At 39.9% G+C, this 15,581-nt stretch overlaps 1 protein-coding gene across 1 annotated transcript; it reads left to right on the top strand.

Annotated features, from left to right (window-relative positions):
* The first annotated feature begins 641 nt into the window (after positions 1–641).
* LOC145769895 (uncharacterized) lies at positions 642–15,314 on the top strand. Its single transcript, XM_082581436.1, has 7 exons — positions 642–1,053; positions 1,569–1,673; positions 3,009–3,068; positions 10,611–10,709; positions 13,380–13,490; positions 13,666–13,732; positions 14,755–15,314. Exons 1-7 carry the CDS (start codon positions 952–954, stop codon positions 14,853–14,855), a joined length of 645 nt encoding a protein of 214 aa, XP_082437562.1. The 5' UTR covers positions 642–951; the 3' UTR covers positions 14,856–15,314.
* Positions 15,315–15,581: the final 267 nt, after the last annotated feature.

Genomic DNA, 15,581 nt, shown 5'->3' with positions numbered 1-15,581 from the left:
ACGAAACAAACCAAAATACACAACAAAATTTTAAAAAGTTTCAATAAGCAATAAAATTTCAGCCAGCAAAAGCACACTCAAAACCAGTCATACATGCCTTTAGAAGAAACACAAGTTGCTCAAACGCGCATTTAAACTCTCTCGCTTTAATTACGTGCAAGTGCAAGCGGTTGCACACAATCCATTTTTGCACGCAGCTCGTGGGCATGCTTTTGAATATCTTGTTTTGTGCACGTGGAAGGGCGCTCTGCTAGCTGCCTGTTTAATTGGTGCTGCCTGGTTGTGCTTTTGTTTATCGGGCATGTGGCGGTGACACCGGTCTTTGTTAGTCTGCTAGGGCTTTGCTCCAGGGTTTCCCGATCCTTACTACGAGGAAGTGGAGTTGGTCTTGAAGGATCAACAACACAATAAAAAGTAAACGAAATGAAACCTTGTCTTGGCCAAAATAATCTCACGGTGTTTAATGTTTTGCAAATATCGAATATTTTTAACATAAAAGACACCCAGATTTTACTCTTATTTTTTTGGTTAGAATTTAGCTCTTTCTTCGTGTTCATCCCGTCGCGGGCTGTCGATTCATTAATCTTGGATTTTCTGTGGTACGCTTTGACCTGCACAATAGGTCTAACATTCCTGCCGTATAATTTTGTTTTGACCTTGTTGTTTGACGGATTGTATTCATAACCTTCCCAGAAAAATTCTATACCTCGTCAAGTTCGGCTCCTACCTTGAAATGGTCTCCACTTGAGTGCCACGCCTTGCATCCCTTTGTTACGTCACTTCACGGGCGGTGCGTTGCATGTGCCTGCTCTACGTTAAGCGTGACTTTCCACTCGCCGCTTCGCAAACGTGATCGCATAAATTACTGTAACCTCGTGGATTCTAAATACCTAGACAATTGTTAATTTGAAAAAAACTGTTAGCAAATAATTGATCACACTGTTACTTGAAATGGCAACTGTTCCTCCTAACGTTGCCGTGACAACGGTACAGCAGCCAATCACTCCTCCTGGACTGGATGTGAAGCATTGGAGGACTGTGAGAGGATTAGCAGTGAGTTGGTATTGATTTAACTTAGTGGCAGAGTAACATCAGTGCATGAATATACCTTGTTACTCTTGATCAGATTCCGCATAAATCTTCGTGTCTACTCTCCTACATACGCTCTGTTCGCTCTACTGTCGTTCATTACAGTTGCATCAGATTCATATATGTGTGTGTTTGTATCCAAGTGTGTGTTGCCATGAGTGAGCAGATTGTAGTTTTGAACTGGTTCAGTGTAATCTCAAGGTAGAGAGTTCGAAACCGTGTGAAAGCGTCCATGTTTGTACTTTTAGCGTACAGAGAAACGAGATAATAAATGTTTTTTCATCTTTCAGGAATGTAGATTTACTAATGTTGTTTTTACCGTGTGTGACGTTTAACTTTTATAAATAATCAAAAGCGTTAATGAAGAATTGTCACGTAATCAATTGTCACTGTGATAAATTGATCATTGGATGTTCTTGCATTGTAGCCTACATAGCAACTGCTGCATCACGTAACGTAACCGCATACTTTGTTCTCAGATAGCAGAAATAGTTCTGGGATCTTTATGCATGATCTGTGGAGCCATTCTAGTGGGAATTGTGTACAATGGAGCAATCGGAGAAGGAATTTGGTGCGGATTGTGGGTAAGTTGTCCATGTTTGAAAACATAAGGTTGAAATCTTTCACTTTCATGATACCTGTCTGTAAACCTTTGTTCTCTTCTAATAAGATCAATACTGAGGAGATTTGTCTATGAAAAATTCAAAGATCAGTTTAGCCAAGGCGAATGCAATAATCTTTGTATTTAACGACACATCTGCATAAACGAAACTCTGAACCATGAAAAAACCCAAATTTATTTACACAACATCCCCATCTCAAGTGCATACGCTAACATCCGCTGAAACAGAGAAATGCTGCTAAGTCCTAGAAGTATCTTTCCTAACAGTAATAACGATGTTTATGAGAAAGCCTTCCACAATCAAGCGAGTAAAGAAAAATGTAAAACACAAATCACAACTTACAGCATCTCCACGACGCCCAACACACGAAGAGTGATTAGAAGTGGTGTGCATAAAATGACGTCGCATTCACATATAAACGAAATATTTAAACACGATCGCTACACTGATTCCAGGGTTGCCAGTTCCATGTTTTTACGCCAAATTGGGCCAGTTTTATTTTCGAGTGGCATAAAAGATTTTGCAGTTGCAGGTTGTGGGCTGATTTATTTTTTTGGTATTTCTATTTAAACATTTTTGTTGCATAAAGGAATGCGAGATTTGGTTGTTGACTTCAAGGGGTGCAGCAAAGAAAAAGGTTAATGGCCATTACCATTAGTTTGGATGAAATTAGTTTGGGGATATATTATTCTCCAAAAAAATGTGTTTTCTGACTTAGTTGTTTTCCTGACTAACGTTTTTCTTACATAACGTCCAGATTAAGAACTCTCCTACTTTTCTCCATAACCGTTGCAGTAGAAAGCAATAATAGTCGAAAGTTTACAGTAATTTCAAAAATTGGCGGACTACTTGCGCGAATGACAACGCACAAGTACATGCTAGTGGATTAGTTATGTATAATAATGTGGTTTTTGAATCTTTATCCTCGGACTGACAAAGCCTTGATAGGTTATTCCTGGTAGTTTCGCATACTTGTGGAGACTTTTGACGCAGGGCTGGTTACCGAGATTGGCAGAGTGAAGTTTCCGATTGTTGAAGTCTTGTTGTCGGGGAATTATTCCATCCACTAGTTGCCGCTGAATGGAGAGCAGTTCTGAATGTGTGTTGCTCAAACGCACACCCCGAGAGTCGAACTTACGCCCCGTGATCTTGAGCCAAGTGCATAACCACTGAGCTAACGAAGCTGGACATGCTAGTGGATTAGTTATGTACAAACTTTGTTTCCAGAACTAAGTCCATTCTTATCAATAAAAGGTCAGACGTTCACTTTCAAGAACAATACTTATCTATTTGCAGATAATAGTTGCCGGAGGACTGGGGGTACCAGCTGGAGGCCATAGCAGCAGTCGATGTCTGGTGAGTATGACACCAAATGGAAAAGCAGGTTTTGTAATTTGCTTTTTTTTTTGCATCTCTTCTTCATATCTCAAGCGACTGTCTTAGTTTTCAATAAATATTCTGGATAAAGTATCGTTTGTTGAATCCTGTTTGGATTCCATGAAACGTTTTAAGTGGGGGGCCCTAAATGCATTGATTTTAGTAAAAGTAGCAGTGGTGCCGAAGTAGGGGGGATGGGGGATATATCCCCCCAATATTTTGGTAGCATCCCCCCTCAATAATTTAAAAAAAATTATTTGCTATGAAGTTTTACTTCGATTTAGATGTTTGCAAGCATCTCGAATTGCTGTTGTTTTTCTTTTAGGCTATTGATTTTTGATCACAGTTCTAAATTGTCTTGGATTGGACGCTAGACAATGAAGGACCTTTATTGAAGGTCTTAAGAACGAGTTGGACCAGGTCACTGGCCACAGCACTGCAGTAATGAAGAAACTGCAGAAACATATTTGGGCCGTGCTGATTTTGAAGCCTTTGGCACTTATAGAGCAATTTAGTACCACGTTGCAAGGGGAAAAGCTTGACATTGACTCTTGTGAAGAGCTGTTTCAGACCTTGAAAATCACTATAGAGAAATATCGTGATTTGGAGTTTGAGAACAATTACAAAAATGCAGTTTCACTTCCGGAAAAACTTGCTGCTAATTTTATTACACCTTTGCAAGCACCACGGCAAAGAAGAGTCCCTGAAAGATTGGGTGGAGACTCGATGGCAGCTACTGCAGACACTTTTTACTGCATTATAAAACACTTTACAATCAGTTTATGGACAGAGTTATCTCTGAACTGACCGAACGGTTTGAAAGTAGCCTGAATTCCGATTCGGCAAAGTATAAAGAACTTGCACGAATTTTCAAGACTGGCCTAGTTCCTGAAATGGTCAAAAATTATCCAGAGCTGAATAGACAATCAATGCAATCGATGAATTATCAAATTGATTCATTCAGAAACGCAACAGGAGCAAAATCTTGTAAGATGCTAAAAGAGCTTATCAGGCATTGTCCCAGTTGGAAAAACCTCTCCATTCTCAAATACTCCAGCTGATTAAGGTCCTCTTAATTTTCCCGGTGAGCTCTGTTGATTGTGAGAGGTTGTTTTCTAATCTTTGTAGATTGAAAACCTGGCTGCGAGAAGTACTTTGGGACAGGAAAGGTTGAATGCTAGCATTGTTTGCAACATTCACCAAAACATTCTTAATGACATCAGCATAAATGACATTGCTACTGAGTTGTCAATGCGCACTACCGTAAGACGCAATATGTTCGGTTGTAACAAGTTCTTATGATGTGTTTGAAAGTTATTATTTTGTCATAAATTTGCAGATGTTCTTCTGTAGCTTCAATTGTTTTCAGTCTCCTGACTAGTGACTTTGTCCTATAGTGCACTAAGTGTAGTGATTCTAGTGAAGGAGGAGAGGGCTAGAAGAAAAGTATAACTTCTGTTTTTTTTTTTGAAAAACTAAGTATTCATTGGAAGGTTATAGGTTTGAATCCCGCTGGAGGTATCAATTTCTTTTGCTTGTTTCTTAATCTTGCAGCAGTCATTCACAAGCGCACTGGTAGCACTTTTATCTCCATGATTTCTTATCTGTATATTATGCTGTTAAAAGCTAATTTACCGAGGTCCGGTGATTGTTTAATAAACTTAATACCAGTAGCCTACCACTAAAATTATGTATCAAAATATGTATCCCTCCCAATGTTCAAAATCGTCTAAAATTTGATAAAATTTTGATTTATCCCTTCCCAATCCTCAACTAACTTCGGCACCACTGAGTAGGCTACTTCAATTAAATCACTGACATTCATATACATATTAAAGAGAATATTTTGTACAATCTCTGCTCAGAATCAGGATCAACTTTAGAAAGTTAGAAATCCGCAGACTTAATAGTAATTGTTTAAAGACAGTACTTGGCCATATAGTAGGGTCATTATGCTGACCAACCAGAAAAAAATTGCAAGACAACGTTTTTTGGTGTTTTCCATTAGTTTTCGGTTCAGAGAACAACATATAAAAAGTTTTCCAAAATTCGAGCATCACAAAGGGTCTAAATATTACGTAATTCAAGATGGCCGCCATTTTACCGAAATACTCGTATATATACCAAATCCAAAAAAACACTGATTCTTAACCGATAAAAATATAAAATTTAACCATAAACTGCATTACCCCAGTAATCTTAACAGTTACCACAGTACTCTAACGTTCACTTTTAACGTCATCAATTACATCATCATGACGCTTTCAACTATTTACCCGAATATTTACAATTTTAAAGTCTGTGGAGATTTGGAAAAAACACCGTGTGCGAAAGATACTCACAGTAAACTTAATCAGTTTGCCTCATCTCCGATGACATTAATATGCTAATATCTTCATTCATACGTACGTATATTCATACTCTTCTATTACTAAATACGTTCAAAGAAGACTTTGATAAACCAGAAGTCACAAAACTGTCTTATCAGGTGTGAGTTATAAATCAGTCATCAGTATCTTCTAGAATGGGTGTATTGTTAATATTTGCACAGTTGCCGTCCTGGCAAGGACCACATGCCTTGGTACACTCAAGTCCATACTTCTTACAACCGCACCTTGGTGTATTGCACCCAGTTGAACAATTACAGTGAACCATTTGTAGTAGACTGTCAGGAGCAGGGTTTTTGTCCGTTATCACTGGTAATAGCTTATCCCCTTGAATTTTGCAACCCCATTTCTCAGCGTCCACTTGGGTACTTAGGCCCATCCATGCCATCACTTGCAAGTAGCAGCGTAATGAGTGGTATTTCAATGCAGATTCTGTCGGCGGCAACTGCTCAGGCGTCATAAATGTGCTTGATATCACAACTTTTTTGAAAAGATAGCCATAACGTAACGATACGAGCGAGTCAGATATTGTCCCATTAATACATTAATACATCCATCTACATCACCTTGTTCAGAGTGTGGTGCACAAAAAATATTTGAGCATGATCGCAATACAGAGTCTCCCTTGATAACTTTTTGAAACACTGATTTTTTTTCCAACACCAAAAATTATGGAAGATGTATCACAGCCTGTAAATGCATGAACAAACAACAGGTCAGTGCAGACCTGGTCCCCAAGTAAATCTTTCAGAACTCTGATGTTGTAGATAGTTGGCTTCTCCTTGTCTGAACGGAGGTACAGATCTTTACAGTCTACATCACCATAGTAGAGAAGCAGAGTGAGGAGATCTGTATCCTCTCCAATGAGCGTGGTGTTTCTCTGTTTAGATGAATCCACTGTTGCTCGTACTATGTCTACATCTGCATCCCCTTCTGCTTGCACAACATAACAGTCATACTGTTTTAGTCGAGTTGCTAATCATATCAACGAATGACTGCTTGCTGGCATCATTTGACAGGAAGTCTTGCTTCTTCCCAACAAATTTGGTAGATTCGGTCACATTGACCTTTCTAGCAGCAGATGTCTTCCGTCTTTGGTGTGCGTTATCCTTTGTACTGGGCCCTTGATATCGATCGAAAACGACAGTTGCTTTACCATACAACCCAGTTGTGAAAGATGCGTAATCATCCACAATTGAACTATATGTGCATCCTTCTGTCCATTTCAGTCGATGTAAGAGAGAACCCCTAACTAGGACGTAGTGCTCCGTCTTTGGTGCAGTCCGAAGAACAGTATCTTCCACAGAAGCGGCATAGTTCCGTATTGCTTCCAGCAGGGCAGGTTTGTCTGGCTTGCGTAATAGATTTTGAGCTTCAAACAAAGATGGTGGGTATGGGCAGAGTTCGTACTGCATCACTTCATCCAAGCTTAGGTCTCCAGACTGCGACACAGCCACAAACCTCTGAAGCAGGAGTGATAGTTCTATCATTCGCACATCCGCAACCTTGACTGCCTTCGCTGATGCCAATGTTTTCACCTTTGTGTTCCGTCTATGTGAATACGAAAATATCAACTGGCCATTCATTTTGGCAACAGTTTCCATGCCAACAGCAAAAAGATTGTGTACATTCACGTCAGCGTCTGCGTTCATCCAAGTAATGATATTGCCCAGTGTGATCTCATCTTTAAATGGGCTATAAGAGTTCGAGTGTAGTAGCCAGTTTAGTTCGATCTACTGTGGCCCTTGAAATTCTTGCTGAAGTTTCCTCTTTGTGCTGTTCACTGCTTGTATAGTGTATACCTCATCCCACAAAATTCTTGCATAGCACAATTGTAGGCAGATGATACAGGAGACGACATGGTCCAGATGGCCCGCTGATGTTCCGTCATTACACTGCCTTGTGTAAGCCCCCTGGTACTTTTCAGATCTCATTAGTGTCTTTTTGATCACCAAGTCGCAACTTAGTCCAGCCCACAATTTGTCACTTCGCCGAATGACATGGTGTCCTTGCATGAACATCTGAAACACACTAAGGTGTTCAATCTCTAAGACTAAGACAGTCATCGTTTGGAGATATAGGTAAGCTGACTTCTTCAAATAATTTGGACTCGCGGCAGCTAGTATTGGCCAGTGACGTTCGGTGGCTTAAACCATTGGGAAAGCAACTTGGAAATATGCTGCAGCAAGGTAGTAGGCACGAGGGGCGTAATCGTCGGGCGAAGCCCGAAGGCAACACTTCCAGCGGGGGGTCTGGGGGGCCTCCCCCAGAAATTTTTGAAAAACACTTCCAATTTGGTGCGCTCTGAGAGCATTTCCAAAACAAAATCTTCGGACTTTCCCAGTCCGAGGATAAAGATTCAATCAATCAATCAAACTGGGACTAGTTTAGAATGTTGGCTGCTTTTTTAGACTGAGCACAAAAACTTATTGTCAATGTCATCTGTAAGCATTTACGACATGCATTGGACTGGTGCACTAGTAAAGAGCAAATAATTAGCCTATAAATTAAGCTAGTCCATTCTTGAAGAACACAAGTATGTTTGCTCTGAACTTGTGATGTCAGTCTATTGACCCAAAGAATTTAAAAAACACTTGTGCTGTTTCAGTACTGGTTGGTTAATGTACCCTTTGGAATTGCATGTCTTATTGTAGAATCTATGTTTTTTTTTGGTAAGAGAACCAGCTTTATTTTCAGCGTACTCAGTAACCTATAGTTACAAGCCCGAAAATCACTCATGCGTAGAGGCTGTATTCCTTTCGCCTGAAACCAAAAGCAGCCACTATGAGATACGCATGACGTCACTGGGAAAGCAACTTTAACCACAACACCAGATAACACATCTGATTGGCTAAGCAGCTGGTGTCGTTTTGCAAAACGATTGAGGATTGGATAAAACGAAGGCGTTTTTCAATGTAGGGTAAGCAACTTTGAAAGTTGATTTCCCTGGAGCTTCAGTGATGGTTTCTGACAAAAGCGTTTGCGTTAATTGGCATTTATAGGCAAGAAATGCGGTTTGATGAGGACTTAGACTATTCACAAGCGTTACGAGTAATTCTAGTCACGAACACAGTAATTTTCAAGTTAAAATAGACTTGATAAAAATAATAAGAAGTTAAACCTAGAATTCAGTCATTATATTTTGCATAGTTTTCGCTCAGGTAAGCACTGCTTTCCTTGCTTTCCCTCACCGATCGTCACTGGTATTGGCAGACAGTCGGATACGGCATGGAGATGCATTTCCCATGATCCAGTGCGATCGGCCTCGATAAGTTCTCGGACAATTCCCAACATCCGCTGATAGTTCAACCAAAGCTTGCTAGTTTTCGAAGTTTCAGACAACTCACATTTCTTTGCGACAACTGAACAAGCAAGCATATCCATGTACGCTGATCTTGATAATGTGGCGACATCTATAATGCCTTCCTCGGTTTGACTGTATAAGTGCTCAAGTTCAAGCAGGCAAATCTCAAACTCTGGGTCACATTCAATGATCTCTGAGACAATTTGTTTGGTGAGACACTGGTCTACTAGGAGATGTCTTAAAAGCGCACGCTGCACAGCCTTTCCTTTCATCATGTGTACCACAGCATTCTCGCCATAGATTGTTTCTAGGACTACCTTGAGTCCACTTCCCTCCATCAATGTCCCGATGGCGCCCAACAGATTCATGAGTGTATGGAAACTACCAAGTAACAAGACAATATCTTTTAGTGGACTTGAGTCTTCAACTTCATTAACAATTTTAGAAGCCTTTCAAAACAAAGGCTAATCAAAAGTTATAACAGTTTGAATGTTGTGCCTTGTTACGAGCTTGCAGGTGAAGTCAAATGTGGATAGAATGCATGTTTTGTCGCCGGGGTACATATCGATCATTGGGAGGAAGAAATCAGACGATTGCCCTGGATGTTCACGCCTACTGTACATTGTGTTCATCATTCCTTTCCAGTTTGGAACTTTTACATTAAATTTGATTGACAACTCCCAAAGCAAATCAGTTCTGCGGTAAGCTTCACGCAGATTTGGTAACGTTCTGAACTTGGTGTTACTGCGTGCGTACTTGGCGAAACAGTAGTCTTTAATAGGGACTTTTGTCTCGTATATGACTTTAAGACTACCCAATTTTTGTCTACCAATTGTATAGCAGACCTGCCTGCCAGGGATAACAGCAGCAATCATTCCCATTCCATTGAACGTTCCCTTCCCATCTAAAGTCACTATGTTGTGGTCAACATTGTCAGCAGCAAACAGGAGCATTGTATCTCCTATGGTTGCCTGTCCACCAAGGACGTCCGGAGCAACTGTGGATGCTGCATTTTCCTCAAAGCGTTGGAATTCAGAATAGGAAGAGCAATAACCCATGGCAGATAGGCTGTCAATGAGGAACCTGGAGCGATAATGCTGGTGCATCTGTACAGAAAGTCCCAACTGTAAAGGAGCTACGACTGTTATTGGACGAACTGCTTGAATTATTGAGTGGCCTATACTTGCCTGCTCATTACGGGTGTCTTTTCCCACTAGAAGTTGCTGAAGCATATATCGCAAGCTTTGGAGAACATATTCCAGAGTTGTAACTGTAACAGTAACTGTAACACTGTAACTAGCTTCTTATCGGCAGCAGCACTTCGCACATGTCAGTCACAGCGGAGAAAATATTGCGCAACGCTCCATGTCGTAACAATCGGTTAGTGAAACTGCTTGCTCAGAGGCGGCTATCTCTTACAGGCATCATGACATAAATATGACGTCATAATATCAATTGTAACACAGGCAAAATCTATCTATATTCTATTATAATGGTAAAAGAACAACACTAGACACTTATTTTATGAATTCATTGTCAACAAATTATGGATAAACAGCTATGTTGGTTCACAATTGGCAGTCTAGAGAGATTTTTTTACCGGAAATAGGCCACTGTTTGTGACGTCAGATTTCAGACTTTATGATGCTCAAATCTTGAAAAACTTTTCATATGTTGTTCTATTGAGGTTAGGCCAAAGGAAAAAACAATAAAACGTTTTCTTGCAAATTTTTTCTGGTTAGCCCATATATTTCCTATTTTGACTAATAGAAAGGTTGGGAACCACTGTGCTAATGTATTTCTTCAAATGATAACAAACTTATTTTCTAGGTCAACTGTCACATGGCGTTTAGCATTATCGCCTCAGTCTTCACCGGTTCCATGTTTTTCATCGCCATCTCTCGAGCCATCTACATAACTCAATTCAACGTAAGTTATAAGCAAATGCAGAAAAATTTAAAACCGGAAAAAGATTTAGTTTAGTTAGGTTTAGTTTTAAGCTCGCTTTTTTGTCAATGCTCCCAAGTTGGCGATGATTCTAGGATCAAAAACTCAGCCAGCCTTGGTATCCAGTCATTGATGTTGCAAGCTAAAACTGGCTCTCTAGCCCTGTTAGCTCAGTGGTTACATGACTGACTCAAGATGAAGCTGATTCGGCTCTCGGGATGTGCGCTTGAGCAACGCATTTCAGGACTGCTCTCCATTTGTGATAAATTAGAAATAGTTGACCACGCTAAATATCTTGGAATAACTATTGACAATCAACTTTCATTTAAACCCCACATTGATGATATAAAATTGAAACTTGCTCGGTCCGTCGGCATCTTGTATAAATTGAAATCTTTCATTCCTCCGAAAACAAGACTTCAATTATATCACTCGCTTGTGCATCCTCATATACAATATGCAATATCAATATGGGGTTCCACTTTTAAGACGCATGTCGACAAACTCCAAACATTCCAAAACAAAGCAATAAAAATAGTCGCGGGAGGTCGATGGTCCGATCACGTGACTCCATATTTTAAACAACTAAATGTTCTTAAAATAAAAGATTTGTTCAAACTCGAAACTTCAAAATTAATGCACAAATATGAAAACAATTCACTACCATGTACTTTTTCTAATTATTTTAAAAAAGCAAAAAATGTACATTCTCGCAATACCAGAAATGCAATTGACAAGGATAATTTTTATGTTCCTCAATATTCATCTTCAATACTTCAACGTAGTTTCAAGTATACAGGAGTGGAAATTTGGAATTCAATCCCATTGGAAATAAGAAAAAAATCACCTAATTCATTTAAAAAAATTTATAAAAGTTTACTACTATCATTTTACCAATGATGATCTTCAGGACTATGTAGAACTTATATTACATGATGTATTTTGTGTTCATTCAAGCAATTATACCGTAAATTTATGTTTTAGATTCTTTTGCCTCGCTTCATTGATGTTTAATTTGTTACTTTTTCTTTTGTTGAGGGTGGCTGCTCGACTAGAAGACCTTCCAGGTCACTTCGCAGCCACCCGTTGCAGTATCCACACATAACACATTTTACGTTATCGTTTGTTTTATCCGATTTTGTTGAATATGTGTGTTTATACTCGCAACAAATAAAATGTCAATCAAATCAATCAATTTAGAGGCGGGCTAGTGAATGGAACAATTTCCCGGCAACAACATTTCAGCAGTGATGTACGGGTATACAAAAAATATTGACGCCGTCAGCGTAAACGCAAACGTTCGAAAAACAATACGCCGTATGCGTCAACGCAACTTGTAAAAAAAGTTGGCGACGTCAGCGTCAACGCATACACTAGCGTAAACTAATTTTGTTTGCTAGGTGCCAAACATTCACACGGTATAAACCACTCGAAACAAACAAGTTTTATTTTGAATTTCCATGAAAAAACACAAGCATCTGAAAGTGTTCATCTGACATTTTGCTGTGTTTTGGTTCCAATATGTCTTTGCCCATTGAAAACATTCTTTCAACTGCAGCGCTGGAAGGTATTGGCGTGTTGTAGCGAAAAAAATACATTAAAAAGTATGCGTTAACGCTATGCGCTAAAAAAACGCGAAAACTTTACGGCGTAGCCTCAAGCGCAAACTATCCAAAAAAATGTGGCCGCAAGCGTTAGCGCAAACAAAAAGTCTACGCCGCAAGTATGCGGCGTAGAATTTGCGGCGTATACGTACATCTCTGCATTTCAGCAATCGGAAACTTCACTCTGCCAATCTTGGTAAGCGGCCCTGCGTCAAAAGCCTCTACAAGTATGCGAAACTACCAGAAATAACCTATCAAGGCTTTGTCAGTCCGAGGATAAAGATTAAAAACCAACCAACTCTACTCTCTACTCGTTCGATGTTCGATATAAATTTTACAAATCAACAATTTTTTTTTATTCTGGTCACACTTCAAGAGCTGATTTAGAGCAATTTTAGGATTCTGAATTAATCTCACATCAAATTTCTTATTGTGTAAAACACATTAGAAAAAGGTTGCACAAGTAATGGTTTTAGCAAATTTTGATTAGAAATGACATTATGTGAAGATATGGAAAGTGAGCAGCACCTCTCTGTCCACTTTGTCGACTTCAATATAAAATTATCTATTCCTCTCGCACATTCATTCACTTTCTAAAAAAAAATCTTACAAATTTAACTTTTCTTCAATGCAATTCAAGTGGTATACTGTACCACCGAGTATATAATAAATGCTGCGTCGGTTTTGGCAAAAAAAAATGTTGTCCTGCCTTTAACACTTGATGTAGCCTTGAGTAATGCAAAAACTGAGTTCAGATTCGCATCCAGCAACTCCAAATCACCTGAAATCAAATTACAAAGCTTTTTGGACAGCTTTAGTGTACAAACTTGCTTCTTACCCCAAACCAAGATTTCCGTCTCTATATCACTTCCCCTAATCAATTTATGGCACGAAGGGGTGCCTTCAAATTCATGGCATGAAAGGGTGCCTTCAAATTCATGGCATGAAGGAGTGCCTTCAAACTACAAGCAAGTTTGATTTCAACGTCTTTGCCCGAGTGGTTACTTTCTTTCGAACAGTTGCGAACTTACATTCATGTTTCTTTCAGGCCACGATTGGCGCAATCTACTCCATTTTGACGATCCTGAGCTTGTTGGCATTCATTATCCTGATCGTCAGCGCAAGCTTCTGCTGTTGCACTTCGAACGGGTGTTGCCAGGTGGGCCTACTATTTGTGGGAGCGATCCTGACAGAGGGTACTAGCATTGTTATTTGTTGAAATCAACAACGTCACTATGGACTTGTTATGCTCTATCGCACACTAGAGATGGTTCGATCAAACATTATGAAATTATAAAAATATCAAACCAAACCTTTTTTCAACTTTTTGACAGTCTAATGGTTCACCTGGCGGACAAACTCAACTCATGTACGTGACGACAACCCAACCTACCGCCCAAAGTGAGTTGATTCGGTCAAGTTACGTGAAAACAATGCCGGTGAATTGAATCAATCACCTACTACGACAATGTGACATAGAAAGGAATACTCCGCCCCGTTAGCTCAGTGGTTACGTGCTCGGCTCAAGATCACTCGGCGCTGGTTCGGCTCTCGGGGAGTGCGCTTGAGCAACACATTTCAGGACTGCCCTCCATTCAGCGGCACCTAATGGATGGAATAATTCCTTAGCAACAACACTTCAACAATCGGAAACTTCACTCTGTCAATCTCAATAACCGGCCATGCGTCAAGAGCCTCTACAAGTATGCGAAACTACCAGGAATAACCTATCAAGGTTTTGTCAATCCGAGGATAAAGATTCAAAAACCAAACTCACATCATAAGAATGACAAATTAAAGAAATACTATAAGATTGAAACATACAAGCATGAACAAATCCATAACTTGCTTTTGATTAATTGAATATTAATTCTTTGTTAGAAAAGAGCTTCTTTGAGAACTTAATCCTGGCAGTTTCGCATACTTGTGGAGGCTTCAAACCACTGGCGCAGGCCCTGTCACTCAGATTGACAAAGTGAAGTCTCCGATTATTAAAGTGTTTTCTGTGAATTATTCTATCCACTAGATGCTTTTGAATGGAGAGCTGTCGTTGAAATATGTTGTTTAAGCGCACACCCCGAGAATCGAACCAGCGCAGCTTGATTTTGCAGTTTCTTTGTTTGTAAAATTAGGCGCTTGACCAACTGAGCCATCGGAACGGTGAGAGTGGTGAGAACCTTGCCTTGACATTCAATAGGACGCCAGTTCAAGACCGCTCAAGAGCATGTGTCTTAGACAAGACGCAGGCGTGAAGTCAATTGCGGAATGGCGCCCCTTCGACTATAGCATTTGATTTCTTTTATGATTATGAGCAGTACGTTGCTCTGGAGAGGAATGTTTACGGTCCTTTTTAGAGCTATATGGGTTGCTGAACTGAACATAGTGGTTTACAAATTACGTTAACAACCTTGTTTTTGTTTTAGTGGTACCCCCGAATACCCAGCAAGGTTATCAACCGATGTCGCAGACTAAACAACAAGAGTTCCAAGCCAGTGCTGCTCAACCACCGTCCTACCAAATCTAAGCATCAGCATCCAACTGACAAACTGAGTTGTTTATTGAATCGATTGCGCGGCATGTTCGATCATCGTTTGTTTGTTTCCCAAAGTCTTCATATTAGTCCGACCGAAACCCAGCTAGTAATTTGTGGCTGAAACAATAAGGCCCTGAAGGATTGTGCAGTAGGCTACTTCCAGGCTAGATCTGCTGTTATGGGAGAAGCAGTTCTAGCAATGATGTTACATTCACGTTGGCTGGCTGAATAAAACAAACAAACCATCAAACCGGAAGAAACTAACGAGTGTGGTTTAGAAAATGAGAGAACAATAATACACTTTCCAAAATGTTAATCGATTGTATATTTTATTGATGATCTCAAGCTAACATTAAATTTGACACGTTTTACTTTGTTTGGGTTGATCTTCCAGTGATTCGAAGTTTGCATGTTGACTGTCACGTGTTGAAATAAACTCGCATGCCTGCCCGACTGGAGTGCATGCGTTACGTCTGATCAAGCCCTCAGACCTGAAGTTATTAAATGAAGGTCTGTGGGGAAAATACTAGTAGAGGTTGTAAAAATACACTTTATATTTAAAATGCAGGGTAGCAAAGTCAAATGTATCTGAGGAGGGGTGGGTCATAAAACATTCAGGTCCACTTTGATGGAGCACCCGTGGTTTTGTCGATCGACCTGGTAGTACCATCCGTCAGCGTATGATCGTGCAGCCAGTTAGATACATTATGTTGTTAA

The sequence above is a fragment of the Aplidium turbinatum genome, chromosome 5 (genome assembly GCF_918807975.1).
Source record: "Aplidium turbinatum chromosome 5, kaAplTurb1.1, whole genome shotgun sequence".
NCBI lineage: Eukaryota > Metazoa > Chordata > Ascidiacea > Aplousobranchia > Polyclinidae > Aplidium > Aplidium turbinatum.
This window is presented reverse-complemented; position numbering and strand designations above follow the sequence as displayed.